This window comes from Typopeltis vanoorti, chromosome 6 (assembly GCF_054136105.1).
Source record: "Typopeltis vanoorti isolate ZY-2024b chromosome 6, IOZ_Tvanoo_1.0, whole genome shotgun sequence".
Taxonomy (NCBI): domain Eukaryota; kingdom Metazoa; phylum Arthropoda; class Arachnida; order Uropygi; family Thelyphonidae; genus Typopeltis; species Typopeltis vanoorti.
The window spans coordinates 95776621-95799312 of NC_143554.1; the positions used below are offsets into that span (position 1 = coordinate 95776621).

The 22692-nt window shown below is 35.5% G+C and overlaps 1 protein-coding gene across 1 annotated transcript in view; it reads right to left on the minus strand.

The window, feature by feature from the left end:
* The window catches only part of LOC150105725 (cadherin-related tumor suppressor-like), a 147520-nt gene that overhangs the window by 53577 nt on the left and 71251 nt on the right, over positions 1-22692 (minus strand). The window contains exons 4-6 of the mRNA XM_090394540.1: positions 10703-11014; positions 9803-10036; positions 7480-7681 (exon numbers count right to left, since the gene is read on the minus strand). Coding sequence (XP_090250666.1) covers positions 7480-7681; positions 9803-10036; positions 10703-11014 — 748 coding nt within the window. The remainder of the gene's footprint in view (positions 1-7479; positions 7682-9802; positions 10037-10702; positions 11015-22692) is intronic.

Genomic DNA, 22692 nt, shown 5'->3' on the forward strand with positions numbered 1-22692 from the left:
GTGAAAGGTTATAAGCTTGTACATTAGTACCTTACCATGGGTCAGTACTAAAACTAATTTTGGAATGATTAACTCCGAACTGGATGTTGGATCATACAGACTTACTGCATTTCACAGCTACCTCAATTTGAGAGTAAGAAGACCACTGTCATGAACAACTTGTTCCATCTCATTCCACAGATTTCAAGTCAGTTGAGTAGCTCAGCATAACAATGAAGCATGATAACATTATCTTTGTTCGTTCATGCTCTAGGACAGCATTTTCCAAACTTTTCCTATGACGGAACACTTCATAAATCCTGAAATCTTAATGGAACACCTTAATTAGAATCGAGTATCATCGGTCTCATAGTCAATATAAAGCTAAGTGCATGCTATCGCCGAAGCAGGCTGTATCACATTGCAAAAATGTGACAGCGCATACCAGGTGTGCTGGGCTGCATCGCATCGCATTGACCTTGCTTGTGATTGCACGTTTCCTAGAATAGATACTTCCATACTTCACTCGTGCTTGGATGTGTCAACAACCACGGGTGGCTGAATCAAGGCCAGCACATGCTGGCCTTAATAGCACAATCCACACACAGAGTGAGGAGCACCTGATTTTCAAACATCTTTGAACTTCTTGCAGCATTTAAAACCATTCCAAGCTCATATTAATTTTGATAATTTTTCACGGAACACTTATTCACTTTCTGTGAAACACAGTTCAGGAAGCCCTGCTCTAGAATAATTCCTAAATGATCAGTACCTTGTGATACAGTTGCATGGTTCATAAACAATGGTAATATCTGGTAACAGTCACTTCCCTGGTGCATGGAAATAACTGTCACCAGATGAATAAATGGTGAGGATGAAGGGATGCATTGAAGTAGTTTGTGACATTCAGGTGTTGTTTCACTGGTATCAGAGGGATCTAATGTGAATCAAGAAAATACTCTCCAATATCACAATAAATATCACACAAAATACTCTCCAATGTCACAATACCAATTAATGCATCTATTCCAGCATTGCTATAAGAAGAACAACTGGAAATGGAATTAAGTAATCTTTTGCTGCTATTCAAATGCCATTGTCAATATTCTTGTGCCCAGCATGCTGATTTAATTTTTAGCTGACAAGGGTGAAACTTAAAATAATCTGTTACGGGTATATCTCCATCTGTGAAGAGCCTGGCATTCTACTTTGCAGACTACTGCTGAATTTCACTGCATTTAACTGACTGTTGTTCATCAATTACACAGCAAGATTCTTATTACTTTCTCTCAGCCTTTCACATCAACAAACCATCTCTAGTCACAGGATTGTTATTGGCTGGATGTTCAACAGCTTTTAATGCACCTGAGATTACTGTAAGAATGCAATTTCTATGATGTTTGTACTGGCATATCTGGTACGGCTATCACACTGTACTCAGTGTCACATAGGCTGGCCAGTTGACAAGTTTCCTACATTGAATTGCAGATGCACAATAAATATCAGCCCCATCTGCTTTATAGCCTGGAAGAGACACATGATGCTCTCTGAAGAGCAGCGATTCCATGAATGATTTGAGGGGGGGGGGACGTATATCAAATAAACAAGCCATTTAGTGTATATATCCACAGCAAAACATAATGTTTTGCTCTTGATCTCCTTGGCATTTCTTGAGCTCTTGTCTATGTCTGATTGTTTACTCACTAAATCCACTGCTTTGGCTATTTAATAACAAATCTGACACTCCATCATTTCTTGGCTGCTTCTAACTACAGCAGAAAGCAACATTTAAGCACTATAAATTCACAATTTAATTAATCTACATTATAATAAGTTTAAGAATTAAAGGTAGGATAATTTTCATGTATTTACTATACTTGTGGATCACTCATATTTGAGAAAGCTATGTGTGTAACCACCGTAAACAGTTAAAAGTTTAGTTTAAATAAGCAAATTAAACTAAAATTTAAAATTCAGTTTGACTTCATTATGCATGAAATTTATTTAACCTAGAAAAATAAAATATACAAACAATTTAAAGTAACAATGATGATAGTCCACTGTTCTCCTCTCCTTACAATTACTGTTTCAATCTATCCTTCAGTCCTCTTTATGGCTGCCCTATGTCAATGACATTTTTGCTTATTTTCCATATGCAGACACAAGACACTTGAAGGACTTCTTCAAATAGCAAACTACATCCACCCTAGAATAAATTTACCTTGGAAAAAGAAGTGAGGAAATGTTATCTTTTCTTGATGTTTACATTTGGGTGTAAAGCCATCTGCTTTACACCCAATGTAAAGCAGATGGCTCTCTCTATATATATATATACCTTAGTATACTAAAAAATAATGCTCACAGGTTGTTACAATCATCATTACTCTCAGAAATATGATTTAATTAAGATTTTGCTAACCAGAGATCATAATAATTGCTCCTCTATGATTTACTTCAACAGAAATCTCTAACATCAAGGCCATTATGACTGAATGGTTATAATTCAAGTCCCATTCAGGAAATCATTGGAAAATAAATAGACATACTTCTGCCATTCTCTCTCTCTCTCTCTCTGATGTAAGAAGAGTGCCAATCCCTTATGTTAAACATAGATCTGAACAAAAGTTCCAATTAATTGCTGCCTTCCAATTATTAAACTCAGCAATGACCAAAGAATGACCAAAACATGCAGAATTTAGTCTCTTGAGCAACAATATCAAAGTATAGTCAATTCATGATGTAAACATAATGGTGGGCTTAAGGGGATGCTACTTCTATATCCTAATAGCAGAAGTATCAGGAACAAGAGGGAGTAGATTTTGGCATTGGCTAGTGCAACCTTGACAAAAGTTCTGGCATTAGTGAGAGCTAACAGCAGATGATGTAGTTACAAGGAAAGTATATATGAAGGGTTCAGTATTTTCAGTGAGAATAAAGAATGTAGGATAGGCAGAGGAGTACTGCTGATGACAAGAGATGAATTATAGCCAAAAAAAAAAGTATGAGACCAGTAGGTAGATGGCACATCTTTCAAGGCAGTCTGGTGTGAAATTGAGACCAAAAGAACAAATATATGGTTGGTTGCTTCTATAGGTCAGGAGTTCCAGGGATGACATGGAAGACATGCATCGGCAAATTAGTACAATAAGTGCGTCAAGTAATTACCATGGGGACTTCGACTATGGACACATAGACTGGAAGGAGGAGGAGAGAGTACATGGCAAGAAGGAAATGGATTTTATACACTTGTAGATAGATAATTACTTGAGGCGGCATGTGATTGAGGGAACTTGGAGATAAGAGAATGTTAGTCATAGGATCAGAAGAGCTATCCATAACCAAGATAGCCACACTGATTCCAACCGAGGAGAGTGATCATGTGATTTTCACTTGGGAGGTTTCAAAATATATGGAATTTTTCTGTCAAGAAGGGATATATGTGGAACTAGAATGCAGGTGATTATGACAAGGTTAGGTGGAAGTTTGAAACTGTGCCATGGCATAAAAATCTGCAAGAGAATAATGTTAGCGGTGCATAGGAGATAGCTGGAGGAAGCAATATCAGATTATATACCCAAGGTCAGGAGGGTAGATCAGGTAGTATTCAGAAGGATGAGTAGTATCATAATATCTAAAATATCTAAAACTGCAGTATTGAATTACAGACCAATCACCATCTCAGGAGTAGTGGTAAAAGTATTGGAAAAGTTGGTTAAAGACAAAATTCAAGAATGGGTGGATCAGGATATGATACTCTATAGAGGCCAACATGGTTTTGTTAAAGGTAGATCCTGCCTTAGCAATCTATTAACTATCCATAATAGAATAACATCAGAGTTGGACAAAGGAACTGGCTACACAGTGGTACTTCTGGATTTTGCTAAGGCTTTTGACAGGATACCCCATAGAACACTGTTACGCAAATTGTAACAGATGGGAATGGATATTAAATTGGTGATATGGATAGGAGAATGGCTCAGGGAGAGATACCATAAGGTGGTGTATGGAGGAGCCGAGTCCAGAATGAGGCAGGTGACCAGTGGTGTGCCTCAGGGCTCTGTGCTTGGGCCAATGTTGTTTAATTTGTATATAAATGATATAGGAAACGGCTTAAAGGGAGATATTCAGTTGTTTGCTGATGATGCAAAGTTGTGTAGTGCAATAAAAAATCAAGCTGATGTTGAAAGTTTGCAGGAGGATTTAAATAAGCTGGCAAAATGGGCAAAAGAAAATGGATGTCAGTTCAATGTGGAAAAGTGTAAAGTCTTGCATTTTGGGATTAAAAGATTACCAGCTGTGTACTACATAGATGGAAAGGTACTCCAAGAGATTGATGAGGCTAGGGACTTAGGGGTATTGGTAGATAAGGAGATGAAGTTCAGAGGACACATTGCTAAGGTGTCCAAGATTGCACATAGGATTACTTGGTTGTTGAGGAACACACTGACATCCAGAGATAAAGAGGTTATTATTCCCCTTTATAAAGCATTGATACTTCCACATTTGGATTACTGTGCTCAGGTCTGGTCACCTGGATTCCTTGGAGATGAGGAGGCTGTGGAGAGGGTTCAGAGAAGAGTGACCAAGTTGGTGAGTGATATAAAAAATGTTCCCTACGTTGATAGATTGAGAGCTTGTGGATTGCAGAGATTGGTTGATAGGCGAAGAAGAGGGGATATGATAGAAACATTCAAATTACTAAAAGGTTTTTATAGGATTGATGCAGGGGAAATGTTTCAGCTGTGTGATAGTGATGGAAGAACAAGAGGTCATCTCTGGAAATTAAAGAAGAGTGTGGTTAACAAAGGTGTCAGAACAAGGTTTTTTGCCTGGAGGGTGGTGAATGAGTGGAATTCATTGCCTGACTTTGTTGTGAGCTCTTCATCTGTAAATGAATTCAAGAAGAGATATGACAGATATTGTTTTGCTAGTTTGGGTCTCCCGCGATGAGTCTACTGACTCCATGGAGATACCCGTAATAATAATAATAATAATAATAATAATAAAGCAGGAGCTACAAAAAATAAAGTATTGTGGAGGGTATATAAGGAGAAAGGCAACAGCAAGCTCACAAGCAGCAGAAGGGTCAGGTAAGAAAGGTGACCAGCATAATAAGGAAGGCAAAATCTGATTATAAGAAGAAACTAGTCAAGTAAATCAAAGGAAATCCTGAAGAGTTCTTTCATTAGGTGGCAAGTATCAGGAAGAATCATAGGATCAGAAGAGCTATCCATAACCATACCCATGACTATGGAACTTTAATGATGGTAGTGAGGTGACAGAAGCAGATAAAATAGCTGAGTTACTGAGTGACCACTTTGTAAGAATATATCATCCAAGGGATGGTACTGCCATGACAGATGTGAGAACAGAGGGAGATGAACTGGAGGTGCTTAAGATAATGCAGAATCTCAATGTAAATATGGCTGTGGGTTTAGATGAGATATCAGCTTGCATTTTATGAGAATGTGCAAGAGAACTGGCTATATACTTTGATTAGAATGTTTAATTTAAGTCTCCGCTCTGACAGAATCCCAAGGGAGTGGAAAAAAAGGCAAAATAATTTCCTTGCATAAAGGAGGCTATAAGACTGCAGTGGCAAATTATAGACCAATCAGTATCTCAGGAGTGGTAGCAAAAGTACTGGAAAAGTTGGTCAAAGAGAGAATTTAGAAATGGGTGGAAATAATATGATATTCTATGAAAAGGCAGCATAGCTTTGTGAAGAGTTGGTTATTCCATAGTAATTTACTAAATTTTTATAACAGAGTGACAGCTGAATTGAATAAAGAGAACTGCTTTGCAAAATCCAGTGGTATCATTGTGTAGCCATTCTCTTTATTTGCTCTAATTTGCATACATGGATGGATGTGAAATTGGTTATATGAATAAGAGGGAGCTGTTGATAAAATACCATAAAAGTAGCATATAGAGTAGCAGAATCCAAGTGGCACAGAGCCACAAGGCTCTGTGCCACTTAGAATCTGGTGTGCCACAAGGCTCTGTGCTAGGACCACTATTGTTTAATTTGTACATAAATGATATAAGAAATAATTTGAAGGGAAATATTTAGTTGTTTGCTGATGATGCAAAATTTGGTAGGGTAATAGTTAATGTGTAGAGCCTGCACGATGATTTAAATAGGCTGTCAGTAGATTAAAGATAATGGGTTTCAGTTTAATGTAGAGAAATGCAAAGTATGCATTTTAGGATAAACGAATTACAAACTATGTACCATTGATGGAACTATACTCAAGGAAATAGACAGGGCTAGGGATTTTGGTGTGGTAGTAAATAGTTGAAGTTTAGAGGGCATATTGCTAAGGTTGCCAAGGTAGCTCATAGAATTTCTTGGCTATTAAAGACTAACAAGCAGAGTTGATTGAAGAAGCTGTCATTTCTCTTTATAAGTCCTTGTTACTTCCTTCCATCTGGATTACAGTGCTTATTTCTGGTCTTGGGAATTCAAATGAGTTTCTTGGGAATTAGGAAGTGGTGAAGAGGATCCAGAGCTAAGTGACTGAGATAGTGCATATTCTATGGAATGTTTGCAGGGAGGATAGATTGAGAGTTTGTCGGTTGCAAAAGTTGGTTGATAGGTGAAAAAGAATGGATCTAATAGAAATGTTTAAATTTCTCAAAGGGTTTTATAGGATTGATGCAGGGGAAATGTTTGAGGAATTGGCTGGAAGTTGATTAAGAGTGTGGTTAGTAAAGGATGTGAGGACCTAGCTTTTTTTGCTTGGAGAGTGGTGAATGAATGGAATGACTGGCCAGAGTCAGTTTTTTTTTTTTTTAAATGTTGAACCCATACATAAGAGGTTGTTATCAGTCCTGAAATTACTTTAGGCACAAACTTTGTTTACTTATACTTGGATAAAGAATTAAACCAAGAATATAATTTCTTGGCATCTTTAATTTATAGTATAACAAAGTGGAAAAACTTCCAACATGAGAGGTTGATTAATCAACCTGCAGTACGTTAGTACTGTGTATGGGTAGTGGGTTGAGAAAAGATTAACTTGTTTACATTTGATTTAAAAGCCTGTATATTGTATTCCTTGGGAAACACATAGGGGGGGGGGGGAAGGAAACTGTTCCACAATACAGCCGTAGCAGGAATGAAGGAGAAGGAAAAGAAGCTTGTTCTGTGAGTTGTGAGTGCTTTGTCTGTTAACTGGTTCAAGCAGAGGTTGGACAGATTTTGTATGGATAATCTGGATCTCCCATGATTAGTCTTTTGACTCCATGGAGGTGCCCATACGATAATAATAATAAGAAGAAGAAGATGAAGAAGAAGAAAACATTTCTCTGATTAAAACATTTAAAATTATCAAGTAAAATAGTTTAAAGAGGTAAATATGCAATATAAAAGCATATTGTACTTTTCCTTCCATTTGTACAGTCAGAATAAATCTTGCAAAAATGAATTTAATTTCTTGTTAAAAGATATAAATTCTAAATGCACAAATTACATAATAATTATTTAGAATAACTAACCTGAATCTTGATCTGTAGCTGTAACCCTCAAAATACTTGTTCCAATTGTAATATTTTCATATACTTCATCACTATAGCTCATAGGATCAAAGAGAGGTGCATTGTCATTTATGTCCAGGACATTAAAATATACAGTAACAGTACTAGAAAGACTTGGTTGACCTGAATCTTGAGCTTGAATTACAAATATGTAATGCTGCATCTAAAAATAATAATAATTCATAATAGTTTAAATTTTAAATTAACCATATTAAATATAAATATTTATGACATATTTGTCATTAAGATTTTCTTAATGTGTATAACAAAATTAGGAACTTCAAACTATGCAGCAATTCTCAGTTTTTCTTAGAGTAAATTCACTCAAACTAAACATGGAGTCTAGAACATTTTTAGGAAGCAATTTACGAGATAAAGTTATGTTGTTGCTTGAGCAATGGGAATCATTAATCTGCAGAAAAATTTCCAGGTTGCAGGGCTTCTGATTCAAGGCTAATTTTCTACTAGACTTCTTCATGAGGAAGCATCAAGGAACGGATTTTTAATCCATCACTACTAAGAATATAAGGAATCGAAAAAACAAATTTATCACATCATATCATATAGCCATCACATCATTGAATGCAGATATGCCACACAGGTCCAGAAAGAAATCTGAATATAAGTTGGACATCTGCCATGTTATAAGAGGTGCATATATGGAATCTTTGTAAACTTGTAACACTGAATAAAAATTTGGTACTAATATTTGCTAAACAGTCTTCAGCTGTTTGCTGGCAAAGGTTGGTCGATTGGTAGAGCCTCTGCTACTAATGGCTCAGTTAAGTAAGTTTGAGCACGGTTAGTAGTTGGAGGGGAACCAATCGTTTGATGCTGTTGGCACACTCTCCCTCGATGAGTCTTTGGACTCCCTGGAGGTGTCAAATAATAATAATAATAAAATATAAGCATTTGTAATTATAGTGCTCTCTCTCTCTCTCTCTCAATTGATCTTCTAGGAAATCAGTGTAGTGGCCAGTTAATTTTGGGTATGGGTTACTGACTGTAAAGTTAGATAGTACTGTTCATTAGCTGACATGATAATCCACTCAAAGTTTAATGAGAATGTTAAATAAGATTTCAGTTATTTAAGTTTGGATAACTGAGATGCTGCTGTAGCTAAGCCTTTATAACAGCGTTTCCCAAACTTTTCCTATGACGGAATACTTCACAAATTCTGAAATTTTCACGGAACATCTTATTTATTTTGTAATGTATTAATTAATAATTAACTGTTAATTTTGCTGATTTTTATTATTAATTAATAATTGATCATTACTTATTAATTAATAATTAATTAAACATCAACATCAATTAAACATAGGCATCGTTAAATTAATTTGTGCTGATTTTCATTGACATATCCCATTCTGATCACCAAAAAATTTATAATATTATTATAAGTACTTATGAGTGAATGCAGACTTTTTCTCCTGTGTGCTGGTAGTTTTCCTCTCCTTTTGTACATCCTGGAGATCGCTTTGTAGGCTGGTGGTGGATGACTCACTATCTGTTGCATCACAAACACCTTCAATAAGAGATTTCTTAATACCAAAATTAAACAAAGTCCCTTGTCTTTTATTCATATTAATAAGAGAAATCTGAAGGCTTATTACTTCTAAAAAATCATGGCACTATGGTTTCAAAACTTTCACCCTACAATACGAACTTGCGAAGAAAGTATTCAGTATTACTAGATTTGAGAACCGGATACAGACTACCTTGATCTTCAATTTTAGTGGAAAATTTTTCTTTATATTACACTTCCTTGCTGATTGGTCACTGACATTTGCTATACATATGTCATTTCCTTCAGTTTTGAGAACAGAGGATACACTACCCATTGTTATAATCTGCATGCAGGCAATTTTTATGACCGGTCATAAACAGCAGTATTCCCTTTCCCAAATGTTGAAAGGTTTAGATGTGTGAAAATTAACGATGCACAGATGTTATTTAGGCGTTCTGGGTCTGAGAGCTTTTCAACATATTCACGAATATTATTCTCCTCAGAATATTTCCACTATAAAATATTTATTCATGAAAAATGCTTAGAAAACTAAAATGACAAATTCCAGGAGAACTCATGGAACACTTATTCACCTTCCGTGGAACACCAGTGTTCCGCAGAACACAGTTTGGGAAACCTGCTTTATAAAATGCCTTCTAGATATCTATCAAAAAAAAAAAAAAAAAGAAAAAGTGATCATTATATAATGTGCATTTAGAAAAGGATTTATGTCATGTGCAGTTCTGTAAAAACAATAATAATCATTTTTGTTACCTGCTCATAATCAAGATGAGATGTTAGTGTGAAGACTCCAGTTTGTGGATTAAGGGAAAACACATCATTACCCCAATCACTGAGAACAGTGTAACTGATTTGGCCATTAACTCCTACGTCAGCATCAGTAGCAGAAACCACACCAGCCTGAGCTCCTCTTTGTGTTCCTTCGGCAATATCAAATGAGTACACTGGCTGGTTGAAAACTGGAGAATTGTCATTAGAATCAATGAGCTATAAAAGAAACCAACAATGCATTAGTTTCAAGTTGTTAGTATAAATTAATTCTATGTGTGTTGTGTTGTGTTGTAGGGAGTACTTTTCATCTGAACAATTCTGCAATAATTTTATCAAGAAAAAACTGCATATCATATTTTAGTGCAATAAATTCTAGCATATCTGTCTCCTGTGGAACTCCAGGGTCACCAGTCCCTTGAAAATTACAATTACAATGTCTAAATTTTATTTGTAGTTAAGTACAATTAGTTCATAATAATGACACAACAAATTGATAATTATTAAGAACAAAGATAAAATATATTTCTTGTAAATATAAACTAACTAAGAAGCAAGTACTATCATTTAATATTAAATTAATTTCAGATGGCAATAATATTTACGGCATATTTGCCATATTCTCAATACTATCTGCAACATAAGAGTTCCTCTATAAATTATAGTTTGTTTGTTTAATTTTTATTCCTACATTCCACTCTCTCTCTCTCTCTCCTGTCCATTTGTCATCAGGTACCATATATTGTATAATAAATTAGATTTCTGGTCTATTGCTACAAAAGCTTACCTCTCATTTCCCAAATCTTTAAATTCAATGCTTCTTAATTTATGGAGGAGCCCTGACAGAATTATTCATGCAAATTAATAATAATATTAGCAACCAACCTTAATGATAACAACTGCTTCTGAAAACTGAACTCCATCATCTGCTCTAACTACGACTTTATGCATTACTTGTGTTTCCCTGTCTAAAGGCTGATTGAGAACTAGAGTCCCAGACCTAGGATCTAGCTGGAAAAACTTTTGCTCATTATCATCAGCTAAAAGATAAGAAATTGTGCCATCTGTATCTGAATCTGTTGCTGAAACAATCACTATAGTGTGTCCAGGAACTGCATTTTCTGATAAGCTTACTTCATAGATAGAAGTGGAAAATACTGGTGGACTGTCATTAGCATCCATTACCATCACAGTAACCTGTTGAATAAAAAGAAATAGAATTTACTCGATGGCTATATTTTAAAGAATTGTTTATCAAATTAATTTTATCATGTTATTTTAGTTACAACATTGGTTTTAACCATTAATTAACCATCAATTAGCAAGTAGATGAGCAAGCAAGAAATCTGACATTGGAATAGTGCCAAATTAATCCATTCCCATTAATGGAAAGACTAAATGTGTGTGTGTGTGTGTGTGTGTGTGTGTGTGTGTGTGTGTGTGTGTGTGTGTGTGTGTGTGTGTGTGTGTGTGTGTGTGTGTGTGTGATCTCAATTATATGACTTACAAATGAATGAAAATTCAATTAAATGCCCTTTAATTAGTTTCTGGTATACAACACATAACTGTACCTTCAGTTATCAAATCTTTCAAATATCCAAACGGCAAATTGTTCTTCCACTATGATTGAATAATTGAGGAATTACTGTCTAAATTTTTAAATAATTTTATCATTATTCAAAATAATCATTAGCAGCAACAAGTGATTAAAAATAAATTAAATATAACTGAACAATAATGAAACTTTTCATGTAATAAATTAGAGATGCCAAGAAATTATATTCTTGATTTCATCCTTTATCCAAGTGTAAACAAACAAAGTTTGCACATGAAGTCACTTCATGACTGGGCTACTTGTATATGGAGGCTAATGATTTTGCATCAAGATTTCATACTAAGGCAATTGTTGTGAAGTCATTAGCCTCTATATACAAGTATCCCAGTCATGAAGTTACTTCATGACTGGGATACTTGTAAATACTTGCAGGATACTTGTAGTGATGTGCAAACTTTATTTGCTTACGCTTGGATAAAGGATGAAACCAAGAATATAATTTCTTGGCATCTTTAATTTCAAACCAAGTGAAAAAAAACTTTCAACATCTATCTCTAACCCGGAGTATTTTAGTAATAAGGTGTGACACCTTTTGACTACTTATATATGGAAATATGACTTCTGCATTACTACAACCTTGGTATCACTACTGGGTCTGGCTCATATTGATGAGACCTCAATAAAGGTTGAAAAAGTAAAATTTGGTATAAAGAAATCTTAATCTCTTTCACCATAAACCTCTGCAGTTGGATACTGACAACACTTTGTTTCATAACTTATTGAAGTTCGAAAGATATCCTAACAGAAGGGATCCTTGCTTGGAGAATTGCATATGGTTGCCTTCCAGTCAATACCATCAAATGGAGGTAATTTAACATCAGAGATCCAATGTGTGATATCTGTTACTGATTGAAACAGTAGAACATGCATTCTACAGCTGCCCTCTTGCCCTGTGTATTTGGAACTGATTATGTAATGTGTTGTTATTCCATTACTTACAACAGAACAGGTCATTTTTTTTGCAGTATCCACCACCTCTCAGTAAAGGGAAGAGAATTTTGATTTTTATAATTAATGAATTAAAATACCATTTATGGAAAGTTAGAAAGAAACATGGATTTGAAAAACATTTATATGATGATATAAAAGAGCTGAGGCCTTTTCTCTATCTCTCATACTATCTGTCTCTTCTTTCTCCTAATACTATCAGTCTCTCTTTCACCTCTATACTAACTACTCTAGGTCGATGATGAGCAAACCTTTACTTTTTTCACCTCAATAAAGGTTGAAACTGGTCTGGGTAGTGGCCCTTCCCATAATGCACAGCATCATGCATGCCTGTAAGGATATGCATTGCATTATGGGATACTTAGGCAATTGATGCAAAGTCATTAGTCTCTATATACAAGTAGCCCAGTTGTGAAGTGACTTCATATGCAAACTTTGTTTGTTTACACTGGGATAACAGATGAACCAAGAATATATAATTTCTTGGCATCTTTAATTTATAGTAACGAAGTGAAAAAACTTTCTTATGTAATATTATACAAATCCTTAAAAGCAATATTCAAATATACACATACCAACACGAATCCGCCACTTCTTGAGTCCATCAATGTGTAAAAGTAACTAAACAAAAGTTATAGAAATACTTGGGTAAAAATACACAAGATATGCATCATAAAAGTGGTAAAATGTTCGAGGCTATTGAAGAAATGGAGGAAAGAGTATTGTAAAAGGAATCAGAGGTTATAAAGGTTCCATAAAACATAAAATATTCTGGTTGTCTCTGAAGTAATTACTTTTGAAAGATTGCTAAATGAAACAAAATGTGACATAACATTGAAAATATTCAAGAGCAATGTAGTCAGGCATATATATCAATACTGAATTAGAAAAGTCATCAAAACCTTGAAATGTGGAAAGGCAGCTAGAGTAGATAACATTCAACTAGAAATGTTCAAATATGGAGATATAAAAATTTTATGGTGGCTGCTGTACGCCATAATTCAGATGGCATGGTCAGAAAGTTGAATTCTGGAGTAGAATTCTAATAGCACCTAAGTTTAAAAAGTGAAATAAAACTGAATATGAGAATTACAAAGGAATTTCCATATGTTCCAGGTAAGATTTATGCAAGCATACTTGAGAAGAGGCTAAGAAAAATTGTGGAAGAAAAACTGGCCAAATAGAGAATGCCAGGATAATCTGTAATTCGAGAAGATAAAAGATGGTCTGATGTAAAATCAGCTGTAAGACATGGGTGCACACTATTTGTACTGTAATTCATTATTTATATGGACCACATTATGAAAGAAATTCACTGCTTTTCACTTTATGCAGATGATGTTATACTCTTAAATAAATCCAGTATAAGTCTGTAGGATTTCTTAACAAAATGAATGACTACTATAACAAATTTGCATGAAAATCAGCAAAAAAAAAAAAACAAAGGCTATGAAAATAGGAATACTGAAACTATAAGGATCTACGTGAATGGGAAATCTAGAAGAATTAATACATTTCAGCTACTCAGGCATAATTTTTAGTGAAGATAGAAGTTAAATATGGAAATAGATAACAGAATAAACAAAGCAGATATGCTTGGGATTCAAATGAATAAATTTATATGGAATAAGAGAAATTAAGCAAAACATTAAAACAGCTGTATAGGAGACAGTGTCCAAACCAATTTTAACATGGATCTGCCAACTGCAAAACAGTTGGCCAAAGACTACAAACAACAGATATGTGAGTTATGAGAAAAATTGAGGGGGGGGGGGAATATACATCTGTTCACCCTAACAGAAAAATCATATTAAAAAACTGAACATATTAGGAAAGAACATGACACTGCTAGTATTCAAGAATGTGTAGCAGAGTAATCTCAGTTGGTATGGTCATTTTAAGAGAACAAAAGATGAAAGATTAGCCAAAAAAAATAATTAATTAAAATACTCTCTGGCCTTTCTTGTGTGTGTGTGTGTCAATACACACAGATTTATATAACTGGTGGTAATGAGATTTAAAAAAAAAAACCCTAACAGGGTGAACATTACCAGGGGCAAATTCTCCATGCTTGCTATGCTTGCTGCACAAGCTCATTAATTGAGAAAGAAGTAATATTTATTTGTTAATAAATGCATGCATTTATAAGCATTCCATTTAGGCTTTTATTTTTGTAGACAGAAGACGTCTTAAGCTTGCGTGGCAATAATTGAGCTTTGCACTGGATCGAAGGCCAATGCTTGCTCGTCTAGTCAAAGCTACCTTGGCTTGCTCGGTTGTAGGAGCTTCCAGGTCCTCGCAGCAGCACTGTGATTTCATGTGTGCGCAATGCCATTTCACGTCGTCTCACTCTGTTGTTTAAACACAGGTCATACTCAATCAACATAGCTCTAGCCAGTGAGCTTCAGCCAGCCTTTATAAGTGTGATGCGTGTTGCTTGGGAAAATTAAGTTACAACCAACTTTTTATGATGATGTTATTGACCAGTTCATAAAGAAGAACCGTAGGGTAGAATTTGTATTCAAGTAACTAAATTGAAAGAGATAGAATATCATTTGTAAAATAAATGTTGTATTTGTATGATTAAATATACATAAAATTCTAAATATATAGTTTTAAATGGTCAGTAATTTATTATTCCGCTAATCAGACTTCAATCATACCTCTCACTCCCTGAATGATAACAAGAGCAAGCGTGAATTTCAAGGCCAGCATTCACCCCTGAACATTATACTTCTAAAGAAATACAGTGAACTCTTGCTTAGCCTGCATAAATAAGATCCAATAGTAGCATGGTTAATCCTCACATTCTTGAAGAAATAATAATAAATAAGGGCTTCTGTAGTACAATTGGCAAACGAAGGTACATTGCGCCCTTCAACTGGAAAAAGAACTAAGTTTGATTTGTTGTGACAAGAGAGGGGGTTTTTATATGGGCTTTTTCAACTGAAGATAAGTTGTCAATCTCATAGGTAGCAGGCTTTTTTCTCATAGAAACTAGGGTTTTTCATCCTGCATACAGACAAACTGGCTATGAGAATGTACACAGTTTACAGACAGTATACTAGTGGTGGTGGCACTGGTAATTGGAGGCTTTAGTAACGAATTTATTAATAAATAAATGTACATATTAAAAATTGCTTTATTAAAAATATTTCATCCTCACCACGAACAAACACTAATAATAAAAATTTCGTATCAATAGCAATGACAAGTGCAAACGAATATCGGCGTTAGATCGCAGTGCATTTGTTTCGTGTAACGATAATTGAAAAAATATTATTCTTTTCGTGTTTTCAACAGTTACACTCGTCATAATTCAGCCTTGTATCTATAATAAATAAATAATTATATGTTATTTTAACAAAATAAAATAAAATAAGATTTACAAAAAAATAGTTCACCAGGCACATGCACCAATAATAAACGTTTCATATCTCACAGAAATAACCAGCACAGGTATAAGATACACTGCCCAAGCAGCAGTGTATCTAATGACGTAACGTGCAACGACAGCAAACGAATATCGGCGTTAGATCGCAGTGCATTTGTTTCGTGTAACGATAATTGAAAAAATATTATTCTTCTCATATTTTCAACAGTGAAACTCGTCATAATTCAGCCTTTTATCTATAATAAATAAATAATTATATGTTATTTTAACAAAATAAAATAACGTAACGTGCAATGACAAGCGCAAACGAATATCGGCGTTAGATGGCAGTGCATTTGTTTCGTAATCTGAAGCGTTAATCGAACAATTTCGATTATTAACTATTCAATCAATGTCAAAACATAAGCTGTAACCTTTAACATGTTGTACGGCATTTATATAATGTTGTAAGCATTGGTAGTATTTATAAACACAAACAAATTTTAATTTTTTCCTTAGGAGTGCTGAAGTGTCACAGTGCTTATGTACGGGGCGCCACTGTTAAGGAAGGAAGAGAAGACAATGGACTGGAGTGGAATAATGTGCTCTCAGAAAACTGGACGTCTTGGAGATATCCAGCAGCGTATCTAGGGGAGGGCAGAACTTTGAACCTTTTTGAACTTTTGCAGTTTATTCTAAAATACAGTTTCAAGAACTCAGTTCCAAATATTGTAATACTACTGCGAAATTTCCTCACAATTGCTGTAAGTGTTGCTAGTTGTGAGAGGAGTTTTTTTTTTTTTAAATTAAAACTGATTAAGAATTACCTACATTACTATGAAATAGACTTCGCCAATGTCATCGACGATTTTGCTAACAGAAAAGCAAGAAAAGTAACATTTAGAATGTTGGAATTAAAGTTTTACTTCAAAAATAAACATAGTGTTTTAATTTATTTACCTATACGTCATTTTGACTTTTTTGTAGCATTTTGGTGTATATTGAGAAGGGCGGCAAAATCTCTAGCTATGCCACTGGAGATATCACATAATAATAATAATTATTATTATCTCTAGAATTTAAATTCATTGTCCTTAAATTAAGATGCCTCTGAGGTCGTGTGGTGATGTTTTTGTTCTAGAATCTCCTAATGTTTTGTCCCCACATGTAGATGTGTGAACAAAACATTAGGAGATGTGGGAACAAAACACGGAAATGGGGGGGGGGGACATGAGAAAGGTCGATATAAGTAAACAAGAAAGGATTGGGATTGCTAGTGATATAGGGGAACGGTTCAGTTATGAAGAGGGTCAAGAGAGGGGGGAATGGCTCAAGGAATGCATGAAAAGTCGCATCTAATAAGCAATAAACTTGTTATAGATCCAGAAATAAACTGTTGTTGTTTGTATACAAATGCTAAAAGTATCAGAAATGATGGGAACAAAATTGTTGCATTGATTGGGTTTGTTCAGTCAAAAATTGGTGGAACAAATGAATGAGAGGTATTTGAATAAGAACGACATCCTATCGTTATTGGATTGGAAGTTATTATTATTTCGTGACACCTCCAAGGAGTCTTAAAGATTCATCGCGTGTAGGCACCTACTCTACAACTCTTTATCCACTAACTGCTATAGTGAAACCACCACTATCATCTACATCAAAAGGTCACTTTGTCTCTATGCGAGATGCAAAACCCGAGTTTCAGGGGAAAAAAACCCTGTTACCTCTGTATGAGGTCGGTTAACTCGCCTTCATTGAAAAAAAAAGACCAGATAAACCCTTGTCACGACGAGAATCGAACTTAGGCCTTTTACAATCGAAGGGCGCAACTACTATCGTTCTTCCAATTGTATTACGGAGGCGCTTATTCAATGACATAATCGAATAACTTCAACTGTCGTTGATTCTGAATCATTTCACAATCACATACCATTCCGGTTCACAATATAATTTTCTCCAGCTTACAGCACCATATTTCATCTATCGGTCTTCTTCTCTTCTGCAGCTTCTCCCACTTAAGTGGGGTCACTGTTGATAATGAGTCTCCTCCACACCTTCCTGTCTTGGGCTGTCACCACATCCAAGTTCTTCATCCTCGAGTCCTCTTCTACCAGCTCCCTCCATCTCTTCTTTGTCCGCCCACGCTTCCGCCTTCCTTGCACATCCATCTGCATGACCCTTCTTCCCACATATTCGTCCTCCCTCCTCATCACATGACCAAACCATCTCAACCTTGCCTCCTGTATTTTTGCTCCTAAGTTCGTAAGTTTCAGTTCCCCTGACATACTCATTTCTCAGACGATCCTTTCTGGTCATACCGCACATCCACCTAAGCATTCTCACCTCTGCTACTTCCACCCTGCTGATGTTATTTTTCCTCAGGGCCACAGTTTCTATAACATATGTCATAGCCGGCCTCACTACTGTCCTATAGATTTTGCCTTTCAGATTGATCGCCACCCTCTTGCCTTTCAGATTGATCGCATAACACTCCAGCCATCTCCCTCCAGTTCCTCCAACTCGCTTGTATCCTGCATCCCACTTCCTTCTCAGCTCATCCATCTTCTTCCACTGTTGAACTTAAGTATCTAAAGTCTTTCACCTTCCTGATGACATTTCCTTCCAGCTCCAGATCTGTCTCCTGTCCGCTGCCCACTGTGCAACACATATACTCTGTCTTACTTCTGCTCAGTCTCATACCTCTCTCTTCCTGTACTTTTCTCCATCTTTCCAGTTTAGTTCCGGCTTCTTCTCTTGAATCTGCACACAGCAAGATATCATCTGCATACAACATTGTCCAAGGCGCATCTTCTCTCACCTCTTCTGTTACCACCTCCATCACAATATTAAACAGAAACGGACTTAATGCTGACCCTTGATGCAAGCCAACTGTTACTTGAAAACTTTCTGTCTGTCCCAGACAGGTCCGAACACTTGTCTTCACATTTCTGTACATTTCCCGCACCAACCTGACATATTTCTCCGGCACCTTCTTCTCCCTCAGACACCTCCAGATTTCTTGCCTTGGCACTCTATCGTATGCTTTCTCCAGGTCAAAAAATGCCAGATGTAGCTCCCTTTGTTCCTCTCGATACTTTTCCATCATCTGCCGTAACCAAAGGATCTGTTGTTGATCTACCAGGCATGAAGCCAAATTGTTCCTTTGCAATCTCCACCTCCTTCCTCAATCTACCATCAAGAACCCTTTCTAGGATTTTCATTGTGTGGGACATCAACTTTATTCCTCTGTAATTTTTACAGTCTTGTGCATCATCTTTATCCTTGTAGATGGGGACAAGAGTACTCTCCCTCCATTCCTCGGGTATATTTTCCTGTTGGCAAACTTTCATGAACAGGTCCCACAGCAGGTCAATTCCCTCTTCCCCCAGTGCCTTCCATGCCTCCACTGGAATTCTGTTGGGCCCACCGATTTTCCATTCCTCATCCTCTTCATGGCCTCCGTTACTTCCACTCTACTGATGTTCTGCACCATCCCCTCAGAAGGCTGCTCATCTCCTCTGTGAGTCCTTGCATTTTCCTCATTCAAAAGTCCCTCAAAGTATATTTTCCATCTGTTTCTTATGTCCACATATTTCACCTATCGGTCATTTGTGATTTTTTTTTTTTTTAATTGTCAAATTCTTTTCTCCATGATCTTTTGGTACATATCTTCCCCCATAGTGTTTTGTCTACTGATTCTCTCCACAGATTGCTCTGAAGAGGGATACTTTAATTTGAAACACCCTGAATAATATTTCATGATTGAAGATCTGTTTATTATTGTTACACTCTGGTTATCGACTTTGGCACTGAGAACATATTAGCCCGAGTGTTCCTAAAATAATTAAGATCCACCTTCGCCAATAGCTGAAAGCAAAAATTCATTGTTAAGTTAAAGAAAACTAAAAAAAAAAAAACTTATTTATTTAGTAATAAAACTAAGTTCAACATTCTCATCTTGTATTCAGAAACTAAGCGATTAAAAACTACAAGGGAAAAAAAAACTGCAGTTTTTTAACACTCTAAGAAAAATGAATATTTGGGGGGGGTGGAAGACAGAAAAAAACGAGAAAAGGAAAAGAGAACGAAAGAAAGATGCGAAATGTTCAGCTTCTTTTTTTTTTTTTTTTTTTTTTTTGGCTCATTTCTCATCATCTCGCGATAAAAATAAGTCTCCCTCCCCCACCCACTCCCCAAAAAAGTCTGGGGGAGACTTAGAAAAAAAAAAAAAAAAAAATATATATATATATATATAAACATGTTTAATCACTCGAACAAGTATTCCTCACAGTCATCTAGCTGGTTCAATTTTTCAGACCTTAAAAGATCATTTTTTCCCCGTATCGTTTCGTTTGAACAAATAATAATAAAGGCAAGATGGGTAGGAAAATTCCATAAGTAAAAATTTGATCAAAAGTCGAATATACAAATAAGAAATAGCAAATAACTTTGAGGATTTAAAAAAAAAAAATACATAAGTACACGAAACTCGAAAAAAAAAATAGCATTTTGATTTGGTTTCCATTCGTTCATTAACTTTCAAGCCTTTTCATTATGTTTAATATATTTTAATATGCGCTTTAATATTATAGTGAATTTAAAAATACTAATATCTTCTTACAAAAGCAGAATATCTCCAATGCTGTGTTAGATGTTTCGGATGCAATAAAAACGAACATGTGGGTTAAGTTATGCATGCGGTGCGTGTATCAAACAGAGACGAAATTAGCATAATTGCATCTGTATGTCGATGGTATACATAACAGCCATATCGAAAAAGTTATTTTTCTGCCTGCTGAAATCCGCCCGAGACTGTCAGATTTAACACATGTTCTAAAGGTATGGAATGTTTGCTGGAAGCCATTAGTGAGACAAATGATGCACGAACTCGTGTTCATTAATCAAGAACTTATGGCATGCAGGAAAGTAGAAGATACCAGTCTTTGGTTCCCTCTTCATAACATTTGTAAAAGAGGTGAAAGGTCAAAAAGAATGAGATATGGCCAGTTTTTCTTCGGTGAATCACCTTACTTCTTTCCCCAACTAGAAAATAAAAACTTTTCATCTTTGAAACCAGCCTCTTTTATTTTAGACTGCGTAACAAACTAGACGCCTGTCATCGTTCCAAACTTTGGATGGAATATTCTGTTTAAATCATCAATTTTATCCCCACAGTACGTTTGTCATGTTTAATTATAATATCTATTCTTATAATCGCAGGGACTGAAATCATGGAATTTCTTCTCGTTTTTAATACTGACAAAGGACGCTATCTACTCTTGATCTGAAAAATAAATTGCGCACTATTACTGAAGTTATAAATACTGTACGTGGTTAGCTAAAGCTGTATCTTCCAGCCTATGGCAACTATGACGCCTCTCTCTCTTTTTCAAAATAAATAATTAAATCAATAAAAATCCGACATATAAAAAAAGTGAGCGGTATAATTTTGAAAACGCCAATATTAGTTACGTATATCTCAGATTTTAAAGATCAGTACTGAATAAATAGGCTCTCTCTAGTATCCGAAACATTTAAGTTCATTTATTTAAATTAAGGGGGATATTAAATCCCACATTGTTTCAAAACCGAATAAGAAACTCAAAGATCGGAATCAAAGAGTTTCAAGCCGAATATAAACTATAAAAGTATCGACGACTACTACTACCGTAAACTAAAGCACGTAGTACAAACTAGGGCAACTCGTAGCAAAGATGAGTAAAGCTCTGATCACTATTCTTAGTATTTCCTATAATGTAAAACACATCTCCTAGGAGATGTATGATGTTATACATTATGGCGGGAGATCACTACCCAGACCGGTTTCGACCTTTATTGAGGTCTCATCAGTGAGTAGCTAGACCAAATTAATACTAAGGGTATAGCGAAAAGAACTTATATACTTTGCTATACGAGTTGTCAAAAAGGTGCACCCATTAAATTACTTAAATATAAAGAGCCAATAGGCTTCATTTCGGCGATGTAACATTATTTAAATTAAGGGGATATTAAATCCCACATTGTTTCAAAACCGAATAAGAAACTCAAAGATCGGAATCAAAGAGTTTCATGCCGAATATAAGTGAAATTCTTTGATTCCGATCTTTGAGTTTCTTATTCGGTTTTGAAACAATGTGGGATTTAATATCCCCTTAATTTAAATAATGTTACATCGCCGAAATGAAGCCTATTAGGCTCTTTATATTTAAGTAATTTTTAAGGTCTTTTCATATGATTCTAATAAATGATTTCAGATTGGAGGGACATACTCCTTAGGTGCAAAGATATGGGTTAAAATCTCATACAGGACGCAATGAATCATTATAAGAAATTTTCATCTGAAAAAGAGCCTGTCACATGTTATGGCCGGTGGATTTTTTGTTTCTTCCAGAACTTCGGGTTTTTACTATAGAACAACAGACAGGAAGGAGGATATATGCAGTTGATAGAAACATAATGCAATCTGTTCTTAGTTATCTCGTCGCCTTAAACTGTCCAAACTTCAGCGGAGGTGAAAAAGTTATTTATTCGAGAAACTCAGGGTTTTCTTCCTGCAAAATAGAAACATCCTTTGATAATGCACAAAAGCGACGGACAAATACACTGATCTCGTGGTCGCAGATGAGTGTATTTACTTGCAACGTTTCTGAAACAGTCGAAAAAAGCTAATTACAATACGGACACAACATAAAACACAGGATATACTCTCAAGTTTTTGTTGTACCAGGCGGATTTGTAAGCGTAACCTTTTTTCAAAACCTGATTGTATACCTTGCATTTTCTGAGATTTTGTAACCCCTCTAGAATTAAAAAAGAAAAAAAGTTAATCGCTCGAGAGGAAAACAAAAACACTAATAAGATCCAGTCAGACAATGAATTGCTTTATATATTTTACTTACATGAAGAATGAAATAAATGTCGTTGTAGACAATAATT